Source organism: Coregonus clupeaformis, chromosome 7 (assembly GCF_020615455.1).
Source record: "Coregonus clupeaformis isolate EN_2021a chromosome 7, ASM2061545v1, whole genome shotgun sequence".
Taxonomy (NCBI): domain Eukaryota; kingdom Metazoa; phylum Chordata; class Actinopteri; order Salmoniformes; family Salmonidae; genus Coregonus; species Coregonus clupeaformis.
Genome location: NC_059198.1, coordinates 11,055,768 through 11,080,448, shown reverse-complemented (window position 1 = coordinate 11,080,448; position 24,681 = coordinate 11,055,768). Strand labels below are relative to the sequence as shown.

Genomic DNA, 24,681 nt, shown 5'->3' with positions numbered 1-24,681 from the left:
CTGCATAGAGCTGAATGAAATAAAACAAAGCTAAAACATGAATGTGTGTTCATTTACACTTGACCATAATGGGTTGTTCCCTCTCGTAAACGTTATTTGCACAGTTTTTAATCCGTTTGTTCTACCTTTTAATATTTAATTAATTCCATAAAAACAAAAAAAACGGGTACAGTGGAAATGCCTTGTAAATCTGGCCTCAAGACAACCTTTTTAGGGGCAGTCTTCAATGTTTTCATAAGCACTATTAGTTTTTCCGTTAGCACGATGTGAAGAATAATGTTGGTTAGAACTGATTGAACATACATTTGAATTAGCTGCTACAGCCCTTAATTCATGCACATTCTTCATGTTGAAATCCCCTGTGGTTTGGGTGACCCACATGTGACCTCTTTGAGACAAGGTGTTAGACCTACCATCTACATCTTTTTTATCACTGACTTTGCCTCCGCAGATTCCAAAGAAGGTCAGAAACACTGGGATAAACACTATACCATGGACTGCCCCAAACAAAATGACCAAGAACATGATCTTAAAGAAGGTTCTGAAGATGTAGCTCTCAGCAGCAGACAGCACCACCACTCCTAAAATAGTAGACACAGCTCCCTGTAAGATGGGATATCCCAAGTGATAGACAGCATCTACAGCCTTTTTATTAGCTGCCGGCTCTTTGCTAGAGACAAAAGCATAGGAAATGTGAGCAGAAAAATCCACTGAGAAACCAATGCAGATGACAAGATTGATCATGGATACAGAGTCTAGATTGACATCCCATAATGCCATGAAACCAGCAACACCCACTATGACAGAGGCAATGGCAAAGGTCACCCACAGAGAACATATGGGGTTGGGGATCAACATGAGGGAGATCACCAGCATAGCAAGAGTGGCAACTACAATGTTTTGGATGGTATTACTAACAATGACTGCATACTGGTCAAAGTATATGAAAGCAGGGTGGTAAACAACCAACTTTTCTGGACAACCATTAGCTGTCTCTCGAAGCTTATTCAACATGTTCTTTTCATCAACAGCTGTCCTGACGTTGATTGTCTGAATAAACAAACGTGAGGCAATTATGACTTTGTTTGAAATATTCACATCTTGTGTGAAACCTGATTGTTGTAAAAATGTAGGTAAACTATCCATGAAAATGGTTTCGTTATTTGGATTTGAAACTACACCCGCTTTTACATATTCATTAAGCCAAGAAAGGGTCATATCTTTAGCAACCAATGATTGACCAGCCAACGTTAGACTCTCAAAACTTCTGAGACAAGTATCAAGACGCTTTCGAGCAGTTTCGTCCCAATATTGAAACTCACTGTCAGTCACAACAACCATAACATTTGGACCATACTCTGAAAAGTATTGATCCTCATTATCGTAATAGCTACCTACATATGAGCTATCAGCTGCTAGGTTTTTAAGGTCTATACCTTCTTGGATTTGGAAGCAACCATAGATACTTGAGCCCAAATATCCAGCATAGAGCAGGATCACAAACACCTTGGTCCAAGTATTTGTTAGAAATGGCCCATAGTACATCTTAAAGAAGTTGTTAATGGGCATAGGTTCCTCTTTTCCCGTTTTATGATCATAAGCTCCCCCTATACTACAGAGGTTGTACTTTTTAGTGTTCTCCTCTGGTTCTGGAACCTTCATGCATGTCAGCCAGTGTCTGTTGCCCTTTTCACGTCTTCCATTCAGTGCCAGAAATGCACCAAAGAAGGTAATATTGTACAAGTAGCAGAACAGGACAGCTGTGCCAGTATACATACAAAAGGATTGTACGGAACCAAAGGGAGTTAACAGACCAATATAGAAGGCCAGGGCATCAGTTAGTGTTGTGATGGTGATCGAGACAGCTGCATCTTTGTATGTAGCTGCCATACGGTCCTCTACGTTGTCATGAACCTGAGTCTGCTGCCAGCAGGAAATCATGATGAACATGTCGTCAACACCAATTCCTGTCGAGAAAATGCACTCTTTTATAAAATGTCAGACCTAGTTTATACCTGTGTTCATTCCTGTGATCACATCAGAGTACAGGTCAATCGGGAGGTGCCGGAACAAATAGTGAGGGACCGGAACGCATAATTATAAATTTGTTGTATAATAAAGCATTGCATGGATATCATCGCATTTTCGTATAGAGCAGTAGAGTAGAGGCGCTTACAGAAGTTTCACACATCCAGTGGTGGAAAAAGTGCCCAATTGTCATACTTGAGTAAAAATAAAGATACCTTAATAGAAAATGACTCAAGTAAAAGTGAAAGTCACCCAGTAAAATACTACTTAAGTAAAAGTCTAAAAGTATTTGGTTTTAAATATGTTTAAGTACCAAAAGCCTCATAGAGGATCTAGATACATTTTCTAACCTCTCTGGATTACAACCAAATTATGATAAATGTACTATATTACGTATTGGATCACTAAAAAATTAAAAATTTACATTACCATGTAGTTTACCAATAAAATTGTCTGATGGTGATGTGGATATACTCGGAATACATATCCCAAATGAAATAAATGATCTCACTCCAAAAAAATTTAATAGTAAGTTAGCAAAAATAGATAAAATCTTGCTACCATGGAAAGGTAAATACCTGTCTATTTGTGGAAAAATCACCCTGATTAACTCTTTGGTGTTGTCCCAGTTTACCTATTTGCTTATGGTCTTGCCTATGCCTAGCGAACAGTTTTTTAAATTATATGAGAAAAAAATATTCAATTTGATTTGGAACGGCAAGCTAGACAAAATTAAACGGGCCTATTTATATAATGAATATGAATTAGGAGGACAGAAATTATTAAATATGAAAGCATTAGACCTATCACTAAAACATTCAGTCATACAAAAATTATACTTAAATCCGAACTGGTTCTCTAGCAAACTAGTAAGATTGTCTCACCCAATGTTCAAGAAGGGACTTTTTCCCTTTATTCAGATTACAACCCCTCACTTTCAGGTATTTGAAAAGGAAATCATCTCCCAAATATCACTATTTCTAAAACAAGCCATAGAAAGTTGGTTGCAATTTTAATTTAATCCTCCAGAAATGACAGAACAAATATTGCAACAAATATTGTGGTTAAACTCAAATATACTAATTGATAAAAAACCGTTCTTTTTTGAGAAAATGTTTAAAAAAGTTATAATCTTCATAAATTATATTATCGGTAGGAATGGTGGAGTTATGTCGCACATGCAGCTAACAAAAACATATGGAAATGTCTGCTCTACCCAAAATTACAACCAAATAATTGCAGCATTACCGCAAAAATGGAAGAGGAAAGTGGAACTTGTCTGTCGGCCTTGCATTAAAGAACATAATTGTTTAAAGAAAATTGTGATAAATAAAAAAGTTTACCAGTTTCATTTAAGGACCAAAAGATTGACACCCGTCCCATATAGATTGCAAAATAGTTGGGAAGAGATTTTTGACGTACCGATTCCATGGCATAGTGTTTATGAACTGATTGCGTTCAGTTCATAAACACTATGACGACGCCGGATTCAAAACTTAGAATTTTTCAATTTAAATTATTATATACAATTCTTGCTACCAATAGAATGTTATTTGTATGGGGGATACAATCTTCCCAGCTCTGCAGATTTGGCTGTGAAGAGACAGAATCATTAGATCATTTTTTTTGGTACTGTCCATTTGTAGCTTGTTTCTGGACACAGGTCCATGAATGGCTGAAGGATTGCAATATTTGCATGGAGCTGACCCTGCAGATAGCACTACTGGGTGATCTGAAAAGTCATAGTCAATCGATCAATAATATAATAATACTTTTAGCAAAGATGTTTATTTTCAATTCACAACCTGTAGAAACAATGAGAATAGAAAGTTTCAGAACTTTTGTAAAACATCACAGTACAGTTGAAAAATATATGGCAAATAGAAATTCAATATGGATAGTGTTAAGAGATAGATGGGAGGTGTTGAATGGAGCTGAAGGATGGGACTAATAACAACAACTAATAACAACAAGATAACTAGTGTAAGACATGCTGTGTCCATAATAAGTATATAGGTTATATATTGTGAGCTTTTGTGAAAGAGCACAGTTAGAAAGATATGGCATATAGAAGCATACCAGATGGACATCATGAAAATGATCGGAGGAAGTTCAGGAGTAACAACAAACAAAATATAATTATTGACTGTGTCCATAAAATGTATATAGTATGTATAAGCATGAAGTAGAGGCCTAAGCATTGTTGTTCACTAGTTTACTCCAATTAGGGAGGGGATGGTGGGGTTGGAAAGTAATTAAGTCGAAATATATATATTTTTAAAGGATATCTATGTATATATATATATGTATGTATGTGTATATATATATGCGAGAAAAAAAAACATATGGGGGATTGGAAGTGATGCAGACAATTAACGGAAGTTACAATCTATCTGCAATATTAAAGCTGATCTACCCCCGAAAAAAAGAAAACAATAAAATAAAGTACCAAAAGTAAATGTAATTGCTAAAATATACTTAAGAATCAAAAGTAAAAGTATAAATAATTTCACATTCCTTATATTAAGCAAACCAGATGGCACCATTTTCTTGTTTTATTATTTTACGGATAGTCAGGGGCAGACATAATTTACAAACGAAACATGTGTGTTTAGTGAGTCCGCCAGATCAGAGGCAGTAGGGATGACCAGGGATGTTCTCTTGATAAGTGTGTGAATTGGACCATTTTCATGTCCTGCTAAGCATTCAAAATGTAACTAGTACTTTTGGGTGTCAGGGAAAATGTATGGAGTAAAAAGTATATAATTTTCTTTAGGAATGTAGTAAAGTAAAAGTGAAAGTTGTCAAAAATATAAATAGTAAAGTAATGTACAGATACCCCCCAAAACTACTTAAGTAGTACTTGAAAGTATTTTTACTTAAATACTTTACACCATTGCACACATGAGGAACATTTTTTGCCTATAGTGTCCGGGAAAATAATTGGCCTTTAATAAACGCATTTCATGCAATTCTACATAATTCTAAATGATTGGAGACTTTTGCAGAATCTTTTTAATACCACACAAATGAACGAAATGACAGGCTACTTTGATACTGACAAACTGAGAATCTGAGACCAATAAAAACGACCTGATCTTGAATCCATCAATAGCCTATGCATAGGTGTGTGGATACACACATATTGTACAATTTGAGGAGGGAAATATAGTCTTAAAAAAGCTTTCCAGTTTCACTGACTCACTCACACAATGATGCGCAGCTCAATCACCCGTGAACACCGATGCGCTCGTGCCAAAAACCTATCCTACTGGGCACACGCTGGTTAAATCAATGTTGCTTCAACGTAATTTGCCAACGTATTGTGACATGGAATCAACGTGGAAAATACATTGGATTTGAAAAAAGTAATCAACCAGTACTGTTTTCATCTCATTTCAACCAACATTGTAAACATTGAAATTAGGGTAGAACTTCAACTTAAATACATTGATTTAACCTGACTAACAGGTTGTTACATCAATCTAATTGCAACATAATCATCAGAACTATGTATATGTTGAAATTGCGATGAAAATTACACATAGATTTAAAAAAATATTTTTCATCCTATATTCACTAGTGAAAGTCTACACATTCCTTGCACATTCTTCACATTTTGCGGTCTTAAAATTCTAGCGATCCTACCGATCTAGACAACCTACTCCACATTTTCAAATTGATAGAAAAGTTAAACAACATAAAATAAAAAAATAATAAAAAAATATTGATTGCGTATGTCTTCACACCCCAAAGTTAATACTCGTTGGAAGCACCAATGGCAGCCATTACAGCTGTGAATCATTTTCAATAAGATAAGATTCTACCAATCTTGCACAACTCTTAGGGAAACAAATTGCTCAAGCTCAGTAAATTCGGAGTGAGGTTGGGTTTTTGTAGGCTAGCTACATTGACATCTGATTTGCTCAAAGGACACCATAATTTCAATGTGAATCTAGGTATACTATAATTTGTCCATGGTTTATTGGAAGTTTAGAAGTAGTTACCATTAACCCTACAGTGAGGGAAAAAAGTATTTGATCCCCTGCTGATTTTGTACGTTTGCCCATTGACAAAGACATGATCAGTCTATAATTTTAATGGTAGGTTTATTTGAACAGTGAGAGACAGAATAACAACAAGAAAATCCAGAAAAACGCATGTCAAAAATGTTATAAATTGATTTGCATTTTAAATGAGGGAAATAAGTATTTGTCCCCTCTGCAAAACATGACTTAGTACTTGGTGGCAAAACCCTTGTTGGCAATCAGAGGTCAGACGTTTCTTGTAGTTGGCCACCAGGTTTGCACACATCTCAGGAGGGATTTTGTTCCACTCCTCTTTGCAGATCTTCTCCAAGTCATTAAGGTTTCGAGGCTGATGTTTGGCAACTCGAACCTTCAGCTCCCTCCACAGATTTTCTATGGGATTAAGGTCTGGAGTCTGGCTAGGCCACTCCAGGACCTTAATGTGCTTCTTCTTGTGCCACTCCTTTGTTGCCTTGGCCGTGTGTTTTGGGTTATTGTAATGCTGGAATACCCATCCACGACCCATTTTCAATGCCCTGGCTGAGGGAAGGAGGTTCTCACCCAAGATTTGTTGGTACATGGCCCCGTCCATCGTCCCTTTGATGCAGTGAAGTTGTCCTGTCCCCTTAGCAGAAAAACACCCCCAAAGCATAATGTTTCCACCTCCATGTTTGACGGTGGGGATGGTGTTCTTGGGGTCATAGGCAGCATTCCTCCTCCTCCAAACACGGCGAGTTGAGTTGATGCCAAAGAGCTCGATTTTGGTCTCATCTGACCACAACACTTTCACCCAGTTCTCCTCTGAATCATTCAGATGTTCATTGGCAAACTTCAGACGGCCCTGTATATGTGCTTTCTTGAGCAGGGGGACCTTGCGGGCGCTGCAGGATTTCAGTCCTTCACGGCGTAGTGTGTTACCAATTGTTTTCTTGGTGACTATGGTCCCAGCTGCCTTGAGATCATTGACAAGATCCTCCAGTGTAGTTCTGGGCTGATTCCTCACCGTTCTCATGATCATTGCAACTCCACGAGGTGAGATCTTGCATGGAGCCCCAGGCCGAGGGAGATTAACAGTTATTTTGTGTTTCTTCCATTTGCGAATAATCGCACCAACTGTTGTCACCTTCTCACCAAGCTACTTGGCGATGGTCTTGTAGCCCATTCCAGCCTTGGAATCTGATTGATTGATTGCTTCTGTGGACATTTGTCTTTTATACAGGTAACAAGCTGAGATTAGGAGCACTCCCTTTAAGAGTGTGCTCCTAATCTCAGCTTGTTACCTGTATAAAAGACACCTGGGAGCCAGAAATATTTCTGATTGAGAGGGGGTCAAATACTCATTAAAATGCAAATCAATTTCTAACATTTTTGACATGCGTTTTTCTGGATTTTTTGTTGTTATTCTGTCTCTCACTGTTCAAATAAACCTACCATTAAAATTATAGACTGATAATTTCTTTGTCAGTGGGCAAACGTACAAAATCAGCAGGGGATCAAATACTTTTTTCCCTCACTGTATAAATAGTAATAAACTTGTACCTCTGTATATTGTCTTTTATATATGTTATTCATAATATACAGTACACTATCCAAACGGAAGATACATCTCTTTCAAATGTTGATATTTGGTTGCGTTCACAATTTAATATCCAGTTTTTCAGATTAATATGTTGGATTCACATCTCCATGTCAACCCAAAATGTTATTTAATTTAGTACTATTCTTCAACTTAGATTTTTGGTTGGGATGGAGATGTGAATAACTTCTAGATTAAATGTGAAATCAACCAACCATCCTTCATATACAAGACAATATCCAAGATAAAAGTATTGTCAGCTCAGGGATTCTAACCTTTTGGTTACTGGCCCAACACTCTAACCACTATACCAGTAGGAGTCAATGTTCAGGCAGAAATCATTGGATTGTGGCTTCACATTTCATTTCAATATACCTAATTATTTAGGTTGATAGCATGACATTGAAACAATGACGTTGATTCAAATAAAATGTGTCTAATCAAATCAAACATTATATATAATTTCAACCACCCAATATACAGGATGAAAAAGTTTGTGGAATTTTCAACACAATTTCAACGTACTCATAGTTCTGATGATTATGTTGAAATTAGATTGATGTAACAACCTGTTAGTAAGGTTGGTCAATGTATTTAAGTTGATGTTTTACCCTTATTTCAATCTTTACAATGCTGGTTGAAATGAGACAAAAACAGTACTGGTTGATGACTTTTTTCAAATCCAATGAATTTTCCACGTTGATTCCACGTCACAATATGTTGACAAATCCTGTTGAAGCAACGTTGATTCAACCAGTGTGTGCCCAGTGGGATCTCCCTCTTGTTTTACTTTGTACCTAGGCTACTGTTCGCTCAATAGGCCTATTTGGAAGTTGCTATAATATTTTGGTAGCCTACAGACAGATTGGACTCTTCTCTTTTCAGCAGGAGCCATTTGCTTTTCAACCTGTGTTTTCCCGCAATTGTATTTGAAATATTGCGAAAGGCCTGTTTTGGCTGCATGCTGTTCACTGACAGATTTGCAGCGCGTTCCTGACTTTAGGCTATGCCTTGTGATTGGGTTACGCACAATTCACAGCTAGGCTATTTTTTAAAAGAAGCTATTGCTCCTCTATGGCTAAATTATAGGCCTATTAGTAGTATTTTTTTCTTTCTTTTTTTCCCCACCTTTATTTAACCAGGTAAGCCAGTTGAGAACAAGTTCTCATTTACAACTGCGACCTGGCCAAGATAAAGCAAAGCAGTGCGGTAAAAACAACAACACAGAGTTACATATGGAATAAACAAAACGTACAGTCAATAACACAATATAAAATATATATACAGTGTGTGCAAATGTAGTAAGTTATGGAGGTAAGGCAATAAATAGGCCATAGTGCAAAATAATTACAATTATAATTTAGTATTATTACTGGAGTGATAGATGTGCAGAAGATTATGTGCAAATAGAGATACTAGGGTGCAAATGAGCAAAATAAATAACAATGTAAATAACAATATGGGGATGAGGTAGTTGGGTGGGCTAATTACAGATGGGCTGTGTACAGGTGCAGTGATCGGTAAGCTGCTCTGACAACTGATGCTTAAAGATAGTGAGGGAGATAAGTGTCTCCAGCTTCAGAGATTTTTGCAGTTCGTTCCAGTAATTTGCAGCAGAGAACTGGAAGGAATGGCGACCAAAGGAGGTGTTGGCTTTGGAGTTGACCAGTGAAATATACCTGCTGGAACGCATACTACGGGTGGGTGTTGCTATGGTGACCAATGAGCTAAGATAAGGCGGGGATTTGCCTAGAAGTGATTTATAGATGACCTGGAGCCAGTGGGTTTGGCGACGAATATGTAGTGAGGGCCAGCCAACGAGAGTGTACAGGTCACAATGGTGGGTAGTATATGGGGCTTTGGTGACAAAACGGATGGCACTGTGATAGACTACATCCAATTTGCTGAGTAGAGTGTTGGAAGCTATTTTGTAAATGACATCGCCGAAGTCAAGGATCGGTAGGAGAGTCCGTTTTCTGAGGGCATATTTAGCAGCATGAGTGAAGGAGGCTTTGTTGCGAAATAGGAAGCCGATTCTAGATGTAACTTTGGATTGGAGATGCTTAATGTGAGTCTGGAAGGAGAGTTTACGGTCTAACCAGACACCTAGGTATTTGTAGTTGTCCACATATTCTAAGTCAGACCCGCCGAGAGTAGTGATTCTAGTCGGGCAGGCGGGTGTAAGCAGCATTCGATTGAAGAGCATGCATTTAGTTTTACTAGCGTTTAAGAGCAGTTGGAAGCCACGGAAGGAGTGTTGTATGGCATTAAAGCTCATTTGGAGGTTTGTTAACACAGTGTCCAATGAAGGGCCAGATGTATACAAAATGGTGTCGTCTGCGTAGAGGTGGATCTGAGAGTCACCAGCAGCAAGAGCGACATCATTGATATACACAGAGAATAGAGTCGGCCCGAGAATTTAACCCTGTGGCACCCCCATAGAGACTGCCAGAGGTCCAGACAACAGGCCCTCCGATTTGACACATTGAACTCTATCTGAGAAGTAGTTGGTGAACCAGGCGAGGCAGTCATTTGAGAAACCAAGGCTTAGTCTGCTAATAAGAATGCTGTGATTGACAGAGTCAAAAGCCTTGGCCAGGTCAATGAAGACGGCTGCACAGTACTGTCTTTTATCGATCGCGGTTATTATATCGTTTAGGACCTTGAGCGTGGCTGAGGTACACCCATGACCAGCTCGGAAACCAGATTGCATAGCGGAGAAGGTACGGTGGGATTCGAAATGGTCGTTGATCTGTTTGTTAACTTGGCTTTCAAATACTTTCGAAAGGCAGGGCAGGATGGATATAGGTCTGTAACAGTTTGGATCTAGAGTGTCACCCCTTTGAAGAGGGGGATGACCGCGGCAGCTTTCCAATCTCTGGGGATCTCGGACGATACGAAAGAGAGGTTCAACAGGCTGGTAATAGGGGTTGCGACAATTTCGGCAGCTAATTTTAGAAAGAAATGGTCCAGATTTTCTAGCCCAGCTGATTTGTAGGTGTCCAGATTTTGCAGCTCTTTCAGAACATCAGCTATCTGAATTTGGGTGAAGGAGATGCGGGTGGGGGCATGGGCAAGTTGCAGCGGAGGGTGCAGAGCTGGTGGCCGGGGTAGGGTTAGCCAGGTGGAAAGCATGGCCAGCCGTAGCAAAATGCTTGTTGAAATTTTCGATTATCGTACATTTATCGGTAGTGACAGTGTTTCCTAGCCTCAGTGCAGTGGGCAGCTGGGAGGAGGTGCTCTTATTATCCATGGACTTTACAGTGTCCCAAAACTTTTTGGAGTTAGTGCTACAGGATGCAAATTTCTGTTTGAAAAAGTTAGCCTTTGCTTTCCTAACTGATTGTGTATATTGGTTCCTGACTTCCCTGAAAAGTTGCATATCGCAGGGGCTGTTCGATGCTAATGCAGTATGCCACAGGATGCTTTTGTGCTGGTCAAGGGCAGTCAAGTCTGGGGGTGAACCAGGGGCTATATCTGTTCTAAGTTCAGAATTTTTTGAATGGGGCATGCTTATTTAAGATGGAGAGGAAAGCACTTTTAAAGAACAACCAGGCATCCTCTACTGACGGAATGAGGTCAATATCCATCCAGGATACCCGGGCCAGGTCAATTAGAAAGGCCTGCTTGCTGAAGTGTTTTAGGGAGCGTTTGACAGTGATGAGGGGTGGTCGTTTGACCGCGGACCCATTACGGACGCAGGCAATGAGGCAGTGATCGCTGAGATCCTGGTTGAAGACAGCGGCAGTGTATTTAGAGGGTAGATTAGTCAGGATGATATCTATGAGGGTGCCCATGTTAACGGATTTAGGGTTGTACCTGGTAGGTTCCTTGATACTGTAATTTGTGTGAGATTGAGGGCATCTAGTTTAGATTGTAGGACGGCCGGGGTGTTAAGCATATCCCAGTTTAGGTCACCAAGCAATACGAACTCTGAGGATAGATGGGGGGCAATCAATTCACATATGGTGTTCAGGGCACAGCTGGGGGCTGAAGGGGGTCTGTAGCAAGCGGCAACAGTGAGAGACTTATTTCTGGAAAGGTGGATTTTTAGAAGTAGAAGCTCAAACTGTCTGGGCACAGACCTGGATAGTATGATAGAGCTCTGCAGGCTATCTCTACAGTAGATTGCAACTCTGCCCCCTTTGGCAGTTCTATCTAGAATAGATTCAGGGCATTATGTACAGACAAGGATATGGAAGGATATGAGTACAGTGGAGGTAAACCTAAGCAGTGGCGGCTCCTGAAAAAATTCTCAGGGGGGCAATTTTTCTGATGATTTAGGTGACCTACACACATTTTAAAAAAGATATGTCCAGCAACAACATGAAGACAGGGGCAGCATATAAGTCAATACCAGAAGCATTTATTGACTGATCTCAAAAGTGTTGGCTTACCAGGGTTGGTGGAGCCCTCAGTTTCATCTTTGCCTCGCAAAGCTAACTCAAACACTCCGCAAAACTTCACACACTGGATTAGCCGGCTGAGGATGTGGCGGTTCTTGCTAATGTCGTAGTAAATATATTTGTTATAGTGAATATGGAATATGATATGTTGAGTAAAATGTTGTGCTAAGATCTATTTAGGTCAGGAGCTGGTTATAAGTTCTGTTCCTATCCAATAACAATGGACAAAAGGGTCCTATCTTGTCAGCCTTGTCAGCAGGTGGCCAAGGACAACACCCACGCCATAGGCCTCTCAGTTCTTCCAACTCACGAGTTCTTGCTCTGAGGACACACACACACACACACACAAACACACACACACACATCATCATCACTGTTAAACACACACACACACACACACACACACACACACACATCATCACTGTTAAACACACACACACACACACACACACACAAATCCCCTCTCTTAGGCTGAACATTTGAAGACAGAGAACCCGACTCAGAGCCAATGCAACAGTGACAGTAGCCTGGAGGGGACCTCGCCCAACTCATCAGGACCAATCAGAAGATCAGAACTACTAGATTCAACCTACTTCATTTATTGCATAAAATGTCTGCACACAATGTTTCGGGGCTCTCTTCAGATAATAATAATAATAATAATAATAATAATATGCCATTTAGCAGACGCTTTTATCCAAAGCGACTTACAGTCATGCGTGCATACATTTTTGTGTATGGGTGGTCCCGGGGATCGAACCCACTACCTTGGCGTTACAAGCGCCGTGCTCTACCAGCTGAGCTACAGAAAGTGGATACTCATGGATGCGCATCGCAATTGTAAAATGTCAACACAATTGGAGACACCACGTCATTTTTGGAGACATGTTATTGACAGTAAACTATTGTAGATGCGACTGCTAACTAAATAAAACATTTTAGCTGGCTAGCTAATCATCTTAGCTAAATGTGGGGCAAACAATTCAGTTATTTACCGTTAATTTGAGGGATTGGGGTGAAAGAAATCGAGTTACATAGTGATACTTTACGATATACTGTATTGACAATATCGCAATATTTTAGCGCTAGTTGGCTGTACCTGCACCAAAACACCATTATTGTTCCTTCATAGCTTGTTCTCAATCTTTTCACATTGGGAGCCAATTTGTTTTCAGCACTTTTATTTCCATGACTGATCAAAACTCGTTCTCATGGCTTTCTGATCCCTCTGCAACAGACATATGGTGCGCAATAAAATCACAGTATCGAATCGCAATACGTATAGAATCATGAGACTCGCAATGCATATATCTAATCGTGAGGTTCCTGGCAATTCCCAGCCCAAGTTCATTTGCCACAACAAATCTCTTCGCTAGCAAACGCGATGTCTTCTCCAAAACGGCAATGTGTCTCCAGCAATGTTTACTTTTTTGACGTTCTATGGCATCTCCACTTTCCAAGCATATATGACCACATGTAATATTTTGGTAAGTGATGCAAATAGTGAACTATGTAGGGCCAGGATGTAAAATATATGTAGCTGCAGCAATTTCTCTTATCTGATATGGTAAGTAATGGGGCTTAATGTATAGCTCCCTAAGAGTTTGACGAACGGGTCCGTGCACGCGATTCCAGATATCTTTACCTCTGAATAAACTGCCTTTATTATACCATATCCACCCTGTCCAAAGTCTCTACTTGGTCTCAGTTCTCCAGTAAACTTGTGATTATCAACACTAACCTCATCGTTGTGGCGGCGGACAGCTAGCCTGTATCCCTCTTTCAGTTGAGTGGCAATGTTCTTTTTTCGTTAGTACCAATTTTTGGAAAATCCTCGGGTGTAGGACTTTCCGCCTTTAGTAGAAACCTGTTGAATTATTAAATTTGGTCTGGGAGGTCCTAATTGTTTCGTTGCCAATTTATCTTCATTTGTTCGCCGACAAAAAGGAACTTCTTTCAAAGACACAATCCGCTCTTTTCTTAGTTACGTTCATGGTTACGTTACGTATGACGAAAGCGCGTAAGTGCAAGCCCTCAGACACCCATAGAGATTGTATTGAAAGCTCTGAAATTTGAAAAAAATAGATTTTACATGGGAGTCTATGACAGACTTCTGGGTGATTTTCAAACTGACTGAAATCGCCCCAAAAGGGGGGGGAGCCATTTGAAGCACGACTTTAGCCTGATTGGACATTACAACACTGATAACTACTGTTGCCGTGATATAATTGATTAGAAAAAAAATCCCTTCCTTTTCCCGTTTGGCAGTGCGTCGCCCATATCGCCCTATTGAACACACCGCCCCTGAACCTAAGCGTTGGGTAAAGATGAAAGAGATAGCATCACTGGAGGCACCGAGTGAGCCGGTCTCTGCGTGTGTGGGGGGTGGGACAAAGGAGCTATCTGAGACAGGTTGAGCAGGACTGGGGGCTCTACATTGAAAAAGTACAGTTAGAACTAACCTAAACAGCAAAAAGCAAGGCATATTGACATGGGAGAGAGGCATAAAGCAGTCACAGGTGTTATTCGAGAGAGCTAAGACAACAGCTGGTAATGGCGACGAAAGTTTGAGCTGAGGCTAAACAGATAAACAGGATGGGGTACCGTATAAAGGAACAGTCCAGCAGGCATCAGCTGTGTAGCTGAGTGATCATAAGGTCCAGTGAACAGCAATAAGTAAGTCCGGGAGCAGTTCAGTGGCTGCTACGCTACAGGCGAGCTGGAGGCACGGCTGTTGATTGCGTGTGCTAGCGGGCCGGGGCTAGCAGATGGATCTTCGTGGTCGTCGCAACGGGAAGCCTGTTGAAACTACATCAGATGATTACGTCGGCAGACCAGTCGTGATGGATCGGCGGGGCTCCGTGTCAACACTAGGAGGTCCCGTCCAGTTGACAGAGAGGTAGATAGCCGGGAGATGGGCCTGGCTCGAGGCTAGCTCAAGGCTAACTGGGGTTAGCTTCAGGACAGTGGTGATTAGCCAACAACAACAACAGCCATTTGGTTGCAGCTAGCTAGTTGCGATGATCCGGTGTTAAGGTCCAGTGATTCAGTGATTCCGGCAGAAAATCCGATATGCTCTGGCTCGATAGCGCGATGTGCAGACTGTGCAGACTGGCAGATAATTGTCCAGGCTAGAGCTGGCTGGTAGGTAGTGCAGGCCATTGCCACGGACAATGGTGAAGACCGCTAACGGTGGCTAATAGCAAGTAGCTAGTTAGCTGGCTAGCTGGCTAGTTTCAGCCAGAGGTTCTGGATAAAAATGTATGAAGAAATAATAGAATCCGTTCCACATTGGGTGAGGCGGGTTGCAGGAAAGTATATTTAGTTAAAGGATGGAAAGTGAGATTGAGAAATATATACGAAAAAGACAAAAAACAACAAAAAACAGGCTATTTACATGAGGACACTACAGAAAACACAACCGCACTGCTACGCCATCTTGAAGTACTCTGTAGTATTACTAGTATTACTACTATTGTTATTATTATTAGTATTATTCGTATTACTACTATTGTACTACTATTAACACTACTAGTATTACTCTGTAGTATTAGTAGTATTCTGAATTTTTTCATTTCTTTCTGAACAGACAGCAGTAATTCTATAACTTTGGCAAATGTATTTAAATTGATCAGGGGTGCTGCAGCACTTCCAGCACACTTCCCATGGCTATGATTCTATAAGGAAATAAATGATGAAGTGCTACACTGGAGAAATATAAATTGCAGACTCATGTCTATCAGAGCAGAGAGAGGGAGAGAGATCATAGAAAGTTAATCTCATTCTAGTTCTGTGAGAGACACAGGCACGCTTCTCTCTCTCAACACAGCAACGACTACGAGTTGGTCTCAATTTAACATAGGCTAGCTACGATGTTGCGCAAACCATAAGCCCGAGCCGATGTTATGATAGATGATTTGTACCACAGATGGTTTGTTTACGTTTCTACCATTGTGGCTAGATGGAGTAGGCTTACAGCTCTGTCTAGTGGTCGCATCGTTGACAACTGTAGCATTCTAGCTAAGCCTAACCTTTTTCCTAACCTTAACCTAATTCTCCTAACCTGCTACGTTAATTCACCTAACTTGCTGCGTTAGTTCTCCTAACCTACCACGTTAATTCACCTAACCTGCCACGTTAATTATCCTTACCTGCTACATTAGTTTTCCTAACCAGCTATGTAAACAAACCATCTGTGGCGACAAATCCTCAGTTTCACCACACCGGATCCTGTTCCGGCAGGATCCGGCTCAAATTAAGCACTGGGTTTATTGTATAACAATTTGTAAGCTTACCCAGAATCAGGAATGGAGCTGTTGCCACAGTCATAGCGAAGGGCATCCCACAGTACAGCAACAACCCAAAACTGGACAGCACTGCCATACCAGATGAGAGAACACCAAAGGTTGCCACCCACACCTTGTTCTGTCATGTATTAGGATTATGCCTTTGTTAAATGTTTTAAGTGGAACCAGAGAGGACGTTAATTTTAGTATCAAGAGGGAATGTTTTAGTGTAACGCCACATACAACAGACAGGAAGTGTGTTGTAGACAGGGGAGACTGGTGATTGGCCAGAAGAGGGAGCATCTTTTTGCATTGTTTATAAGTAGGGGCTAAACGAAGAAGAAGGCAGAGCGGCCATTCTGAGGCGTCGCTCTCCGGGTGGGCATGTCACCTGTAACTTATGCTGAAAGCTTGTGATCTGAATAAACCTTATGATCAAAGTTCAGTATGAGCGGACTCCTTTGTTTATCAGCAATAATTGCCACCATTCACCCGATACGACAAATGGCGCCCAACGTGGGGCTGGTCTGCATCTCTCCTTTGCTCATTCGTAGCCGCCAAGCTAACTCGGTCTGAAGTGCCAGAAAAGGGTGAGTTTTCCTCACAGGTTGTTGGTTTGGATGCTATGTGATTGTACACTGGAGAAATGTACCATACGACCGTGCCTCGTGTGGCGTTATTGCTGATAACTGGGGGTCTGGCTAATCATTATAAAAAAATTTAACCAGCGCAAAAGTGGGTAGAGCTTATGGATTGTTTATAGAGATGTGTTGCTTGAATAGTAAGTCAAGAACAATCGGGGCCAAGATATGTATACAAGTTAGGACATTGCAGGATTTGATAAGCCCTCAACGAGGCGACCGCATGGTGGGCCATAAAATCCTGGTAACGCGTTATGGGTTTCAGGTCAGTCTTAGACTGGGGTTTGGTTGTAGATTTAGTGGGGGTTGCTTGCCCATCTTCTGTCCGACGGGATATCTGCTTGGGGGGGACCGCTCATAAAAATATCCAGAACTCACGGCAGCCTAAAGTTAGGAAAAAGGAAAAAGTAATTAAAGACGCAATGTCGGGTGCATTGTTTTCATGCTACATGGTGCATACAGGCTAAGGCTAAATGCTAATATGCTGCATGCTAACATGTGACCGTAGAGGTCCACTGCGATGGGAATAAAGCCTCTTAAATTATGTTTGTATGTGGAATTTCGGTTCTATGTTTTGTGAGCGCTGTTAAATGTTGTTTGACTATGAGGGGAAACGGAGGTACAGCAGGACTGTTAACCGTCTATTTGGGTTGGGGAGAGATCTAAGAATCTCCCTTCCACGGTGAAAAAGTATTTTTGAATGTATCGCGCATGCGTGGGATTTTACTAAACAACACATCTGTTACACTGCAGGGGGAGACAGGGAGACACAGACGAGGGAACAAAGAGGAGAGATTTTAACACGAATCTTATAGTTTTAAAGCGGCTGGTGTTTGAACATGAAACTATTTGTTGAGATGTAGTGAATTTATACATTAAATATATGTTGACGGAGTATAATGAATTAAATTAAATGACGGATTAAAATAAATAAAAAGTAAATAAAAATGTTTTTGAGCAATCTATTTAGTCCTGAGTTTAGTCTTAGAGCGAATATGAGTGGGGGAATATTGAATATGGTTGAAGTAACTCAGTATTGCATTAACTACTAAAATCTTTTCCTGTGTCTCTGTTCTTCTGTCATATGAGTGGAGCAATAGGACGATACGACAGGAGAGAGAGAGAGAGAGAGAGAGGGGGTGCTGACGTACACGTCACGTGACGCGACAGAGGATCAAGTCAAAAAGGGTTTGAGACTGGTCTGGTTACAAAATATTTGATGTTATGACAATTTCACATAGGCTTGGCAAATACTATTTCATTAAAAATTGCATTTGGGAGGCTCTGTGCATCACTGGGTTTGATTGGAGTTGTGTTGGGAATCAAGGACTGACATTATTCTGTAAATTTAAGATAATTAGGTGCTGATAGAGCAAGGGGTTATGGGAATTGTAGTAATGGTAGGGTTACAGGCTTTGTTTATGGGTATGGTAGTCTGAAGTTGACTACTTGCATTTGAGGGGTTGTGGTAAGATAGCCACTAATTGGTAAGATAGGATATAAATAAAAATTGGTTTTAATTATTCATAATTTTTAATTGATTTTTTAATTGATTTTTTATTGTAATTAGAAATGGTTTTTGAATAAAAAATGTAATTGAATTTTTTCATATTCATATTTTTATTGATTTATTTAAAAAAAAAAATTAAAGGGGGGAAGCCATAGGCTATATAGTCTAAAATAAAATAATTCACGATAAAGGAATATAAAAGGGTTGTTACAATGGGGAGAAAGGACAGCAAGGCTATAAAAGTGATTACACCGGTTGATATAGTACAAAATGGTAATCCTTTAACTAAAGTAGTGTTAGGTTATCCGGCAAATGAAACAAAAGTTGCCCTTCATTCTCAAACAAAAACTGATAAAAGATTCCAGCGATAAGATAAAGGTATAGAGAAAATGCTAAAGGAAGAAAAGGCGACAGGAAAACTAATGGCAGAAGTTAGTACACCTTTCTCACGCACGGATTCAGCAAAAAGACACCCACCTTACGAGAAGGAAGTAGAGCTTAGGGATGCTTATCCTCAGCTTCCAGGGATCATCCAGGAGGGTGATTGTTGCATCAGAGATGAAGACGAATAATAGATAGAGGACAAGCAGAAACGACGATAAAGATGAATCCAAAACTCCAGAAGGAAGAAAATGAGATGTCTGGAAGAGAAGAGTGAGGTTAAAGAAGACGAGGATGATGAAGATGAGAGTGATTGAGAAGAGGTCATGGGTGGATATGACTCTGTGATCAGAAGGAAGTTGGCAAGAGAGGAAAGAAGAAGGATACTAGAGATTCGAGTTCAGATGAAGACAGCGATAAAGAGGGGACTAAAGGTGCTGTGTATTCAAAAGGAGGTTATCCTACAATGACTAGCAAAGAAGAAATAGAGATATAGACCGATGTTTATCATGCCTGGATAAAGCAAATAGTTTAGAAGAAGTAACACAGCTGAAGATACAGAAGAGGAGAAACTGCTGCGAAAAGGATCCCAAGAATTGGAGAAGAAGAAGGAGAAGAGAAGCTTTGGTTATGAAGAATCAGAGTGAACCAAATCAACAATCACTACTACAGCTTCAACTGAACAATATCAAATGTAATGTACCAGCCACCAAGGGGGGTACCAGGTGTTCCATATCCACAGCCAGTTTCTGGACAGACACAGAATTGGAGAGGAAGAGGACGAGAAGAAATAGAAGGAGGAGGAAGATTTCAGCTACACTTCCAGCAACTTTCAGAAGACTGTTATAATTGTGGACAGATTGGTTACTTTACCTGTGAGTGCAACAAGTCAGGAGGAAACAACAGAGAACATTTTTAAGGAAGATACAGGGGCCAGTCAAGATCACCTGTTCTCCAGGTGAATCCTAAGGATTCTAGAGTGCCTAGAAGATACGAAGGGGGGTGTCAGCTGATAGCACCGATTAGAGAAGAAGAGAAAATATCTAACAATTGAAGTGAAAATAAAAAGGACTATGAGAAGTGATGGTGAATAGTGGAAAAACTTATCTGTGTTGAGCCTAAAGAGGTTAAACATCTCACTATGTAAAATTAACTAATTAGGATTGGGATTTGAGGTAGTAAAACAGCTAATTACTCTTAGGGAACCAATTGAGCTATGCTATGAAAAATCAAGGAGAAATTAAAATAGACATACTAATATTATAAGATATACCTATTGCAGTGTTGGGAAGAGATGCATGGTGTAAATTGAATTGTACAATAAGATGTACACTAAACGGCTGTCTGGTAGAAGATTTTAAAAAGTAGGGTTTTTGGGAATCATATTGGCTTAAAAAGATAATATCATAGGAAGGATGATAATCTATTAGACTGCCTATTAGACAATCTGTCTGAAAAATAAAGTTAAAAGGGGGGACTGTTATTCTGGGTTACATTCTTACACCAAGAGATTTCAGGCTAGGCTAAAAGGTGTTTAGTCGTTTGCCAAGTCTGTGTGTAAAGAAGTCAGAAGCAGGTGGGGACTTTCCCGATCACATATCCTAAAAATTTGGTGGTAACTTTGTAAAGGGATTTTGTGAATAAATCAGTGGAAAAGGTTTTTAAAGGTTAGGAGAAAAGATTAGATTAAAATAAGTTAGGAGAACTAGGTTGAAGGAACTCTAAGACAGTAAGCTAAGTTTCAAAGTTAGTAGTAAGAGAGAGAACAATGGTGAAGGACACTTTAGAGTAGGGAGATCAAGGTAATTATAGGTGTATTTTTATAATCAAAAGTTTGAAAGTTAGGGTTTAGAGTAGAGAGAGAGAGTGAATGTAAGTTACATTTACGTCATTTGACACTAGTGGTGATAGATGGAAGTACAAGCAAAGAGTTCAAATCTTTGGGGAAAATGGATGAAGTAACTAAGGACATTAACACTTCAGTCTATTATAACAACAGTGAGAAGCAATTTAACTCTTTCAACATGGATAGTTATTAAAGCCATAAATATATCGCATTTGATTATAAGGGAGCCAATGGCTCCAGCACCAATTTTAGAGGAAAAATACTTATTAGGGTTAGGATGGGGACGTTCCTCCCACATGGAGAGATAATTATGGAGAAGAAGTATTGTTATCAGGACCAGAAGTAGAAGCAAGCTGTTGCACCTAGTCAAAGGAGGTATAGTTTGGAAGAGGGTTAGGAGTGACTGTTCACTTATTTTGCGTAATGTTACAGAGAAAGATCAGGGAGAATATATGTGTACTTATCTAGTGCAAGCATTAAAATTTGTTCCGGTTAAGAATTATTGGTTAAAAGGCTATGTAATTTGTAAAGTAACGCTTATAATGGAAGATTTGAAGTCTGTTGAAGTTTCCACTAAAGGAGTTCAGGAGGAGTAGATTACAGTAGTCACTCCAACAGTAAATAATGCACATAGGATATCGGTAGCTTTCCTACTAGAAATAATTAAGGTTAATACATCAACTAAATCAACTACTTTAATGGTAACTTTGGAAAGGGATTAATGATACGATGGCAATAGCAAATGTAGGAAGTATGACACCGACAACAACTTTTCTGAAATTAAAGGGGGTAGCAAGAAGGACTCAGGGGTTTATGTTACGGATGGAGAGTGCTGTCAATGATAGTACGAATAGGGTTAAAATGAGAACAGATAGTAGTAGAGAGAATATAGATTCATCATGGAGGTACAGGATGAGGTCTTTGATTTTAATGACAGACAAGGAGAGGTATCTGATCAGTACCGCTCGTTAGGGAAGAGAGAAACTATATGCATGTGGTTTGATTCTTCTGTTGTGAAAATTAGAGATAGATGGGCAGCTCATTCTGTAATATCAGTGAGGAATCTTGAGGGTCCATGTCTGTTCAAACATGTTAGAGACGGTCGCTCGACCTCTATCAAGTATGTGTCAATCTTATGCTTTGTCATGACTGTGGTATCAGCAACAGTCAGTAACAGATAAAATAATGTCATTGTCAAAACATTTGTTTAAGCCTAGGGTTAGGTGTTATTGGGTTAAGTGAATTAACTTGTGTGCATTTGTTAGATGGGAAGGAAACTCAGGTAACAGCGAGCCCTGAAGCATTTGAGGTGAAACCATTGAGGGCTAAAAGTTGTTTGGTTCTAATAAAACATATGAGGTAAGGGGTATATTTATGGGAATATCAGATTGTGATGTTATATGATAACTTTGGGTATGCATGACCTTAAGGGTAGTAATGAGAAATATGTTACTTTTTATGTACCAGGTAGTAAGAAGAGCAGGACTTTGAGGGTTAAAAGATTAGCTTTTGCCTGACAATGTGACTATGGGAAATTTTAGAGATATTTTGAGGGTTTGTGGTGATAAAGCATATATATTCTTACCCTATGGATGGATAGGAGGTTGTTACATGTCAACGTTGAAGCCTCCATATGAGGTTTCTACCATTAAAAGAGGGGTACCACCGGACACAGATAAATCTAGGGTTGGAAATAGGATGACTTTTTCCATGGTATGGTGTAACATTTGGGAAGATCCTATTGATAATGTTAGTTATACTTTGAGTCCAGATAGTTCAGATATTATCACTAGGGTTATATATGCATTGAAGAATATAAGGGATGCATTTGGTAGATCTGAAGGAGCGGAAGTCAGCGAAGACTTGGTTGCAAGATCAGGTAGGCCCAGTAGGGGCAGTGATGGTTCACATTTTAATTGCAGCTTTGATAGCACTGTGTGTGAGGTTTGTAATTTGTTACTGACCTTTGAGAAAGTTATGATATTGAGATAGGTTGGAGAGTGATGCCTGGAGACAACACTCAGATGCCGGTGTTGACTGTTCCTGATCTGGATGAAGATGGACAAGTAGAACTGAATAGATAAATATCCTTTTTGATTATTTGATCATTTTTCAAAAATTTTTTTTTTTCTTTCAATATTAGGGTGATTTTGGTATGATTTTATGAATCAAAGGGGGGAAGTGTATGAATGAATAATTATCCTAGTTCATTATTCTATCATTTAATGTGATTCATACATCATTTATATATCATTTCTATATTCTTAGTTGATATTGATGTTCAATTTGAAAGTGTTGTTTTGCAAAAGATACTGTTTGGTCTTTTCTTTTCTTTCAGAAGCATTTGGGGTAACATGTGGAGATTGAAATACTCAAACAAGGACAATATGAAGGGACAATATGACTGGAGGAGATGAAACAAGGAGGGTGTGGAAAGATTCCGATTCCATCATCAACAATCCATTGGAAGTCGAGACTACGGAGGAGATGAAGTGTAGTGGACTACATTCCAGTGTCTGCAATGAAATATAGGCATGTGTAATACATAATTTGTGTCATACTCTTACGTATTAATTTTTGTAGAATGATATTTGATGTTATTGAATACATGTGAGGATCTTAGATGTTTTTGTTTATTTCGTGAATGCTTAGGGACAGGGAGTCTAGGCAGGGAGAGGTCCACTGTAGGGTCCAATGGGTTGACCAGCCTTAGAGTGGATATTTTTTGGATAGGATTTTGTTTGCAGGGGCTTACATGTGTATTTAATTGCATCATAGTTTCAAATGCATTTACATTGTTTATGAGTTTATCGGGAGTACCGAGGTGGTTGCCTGGGGCAGAGGGACCGTGAGAGAATTTTACTGTCTTGATTGATGGATGGATTTGGAACGAAGGTTGCCGGACAGTTTTTCGCTCTTACACTCCATAAAGATTTGTTCATATTTCATAGTAATGTATTCACACTTCATAAACAGTTATTCATATTTCATAGAAAGGTATATACACTCTAGAGAATAATGTTTTTTGGTTTAATGTTAAAGATACTCAATAAGATAAATTGTCACTTGTCATAATCATATTCTGTTTGTTTTCGAGACTTTTAGTTCGTCTCGAAGGGGGAAATGTCGTGTATTAGGATTATGCCTTTGTTAAATGTTTTAAGTGGAACCAGAGAGGACGTTAATTTTAGTATCAAGAGGGAATGTTTTAGTGTAACGCCACATACAACAGACAGGAAGTGTGTTGTAGACAGGGGAGACTGGTGATTGGCCAGAAGAGGGAGCATCTTTTTGCATTGTTTATAAGTAGGGGCTAAACGAAGAAGAAGGCAGAGCGGCCATTCTGAGGCGTCGCTCTCCGGGTGGGCATGTCACCTGTAACTTATGCTGAAAGCTTGTGATCTGAATAAACCTTATGATCAAAGTTCAGTATGAGCGGACTCCTTTGTTTATCAGCAATAATTGCCACCATTCACCCGATACGACAGTTCCTCACACAGTCCAACCTAGGGAAGAAAAACACAAAAACACAACATTCATCCATGTAGGTAAATGCTGATAAGTAGGCATAGAGTTCTCTGATATGCCTTAAAAACAGTAATGCAGTCACATTGTGGATTCGCCTGATTTGGGACCCAAATCTGGCTTCAGATAGGCCTAATGAACACTGTTAAACAGATTTTTCAATTGAGGTGTCCAATGTTGATTGATAATGTTGAATGGTATTGAAATGTAAAAATTACAAAACATACCTCAAACAAGATATGATTGAAAAATTGATGGCCAGGGCATATGTCAATGAGAAGAGAGGTATGATTGAGTCAGAACTCTTCTCAAACTCGTCATCCCTTGATATTGAGGTAAAGTAAGATATTGTCATCTGCAAAGACAAATAAGAATATAAAAACATAAGATATCCAGTTAACATATTAGTAAAACAACTCAAGATAGTAGAATAATCAAATTATCATGACACTAC

General features: G+C 39.6%; 2 protein-coding genes across 2 annotated transcripts in view; both read right to left on the bottom strand.

Moving 5' to 3' along the window:
• LOC121569122 (retinol dehydrogenase 12) overlaps window positions 1–24,681 on the bottom strand; it is an 86,391-nt gene that overhangs the window by 25,782 nt on the left and 35,928 nt on the right. The window lies entirely within an intron of this gene.
• LOC121570345 (patched domain-containing protein 3-like) overlaps window positions 1–24,681 on the bottom strand; it is a 33,914-nt gene that overhangs the window by 8,500 nt on the left and 733 nt on the right. Inside the window, exons 2-6 of the mRNA XM_045221002.1 lie at window positions 24,455–24,582; window positions 24,199–24,208; window positions 17,768–17,773; window positions 16,334–16,463; window positions 304–1,967 (exon numbers count right to left, since the gene is read on the bottom strand). Of these exons, the coding sequence (XP_045076937.1) occupies window positions 304–1,967; window positions 16,334–16,463; window positions 17,768–17,773; window positions 24,199–24,208; window positions 24,455–24,582 (1,938 nt within the window). The remainder of the gene's footprint in view (window positions 1–303; window positions 1,968–16,333; window positions 16,464–17,767; window positions 17,774–24,198; window positions 24,209–24,454; window positions 24,583–24,681) is intronic.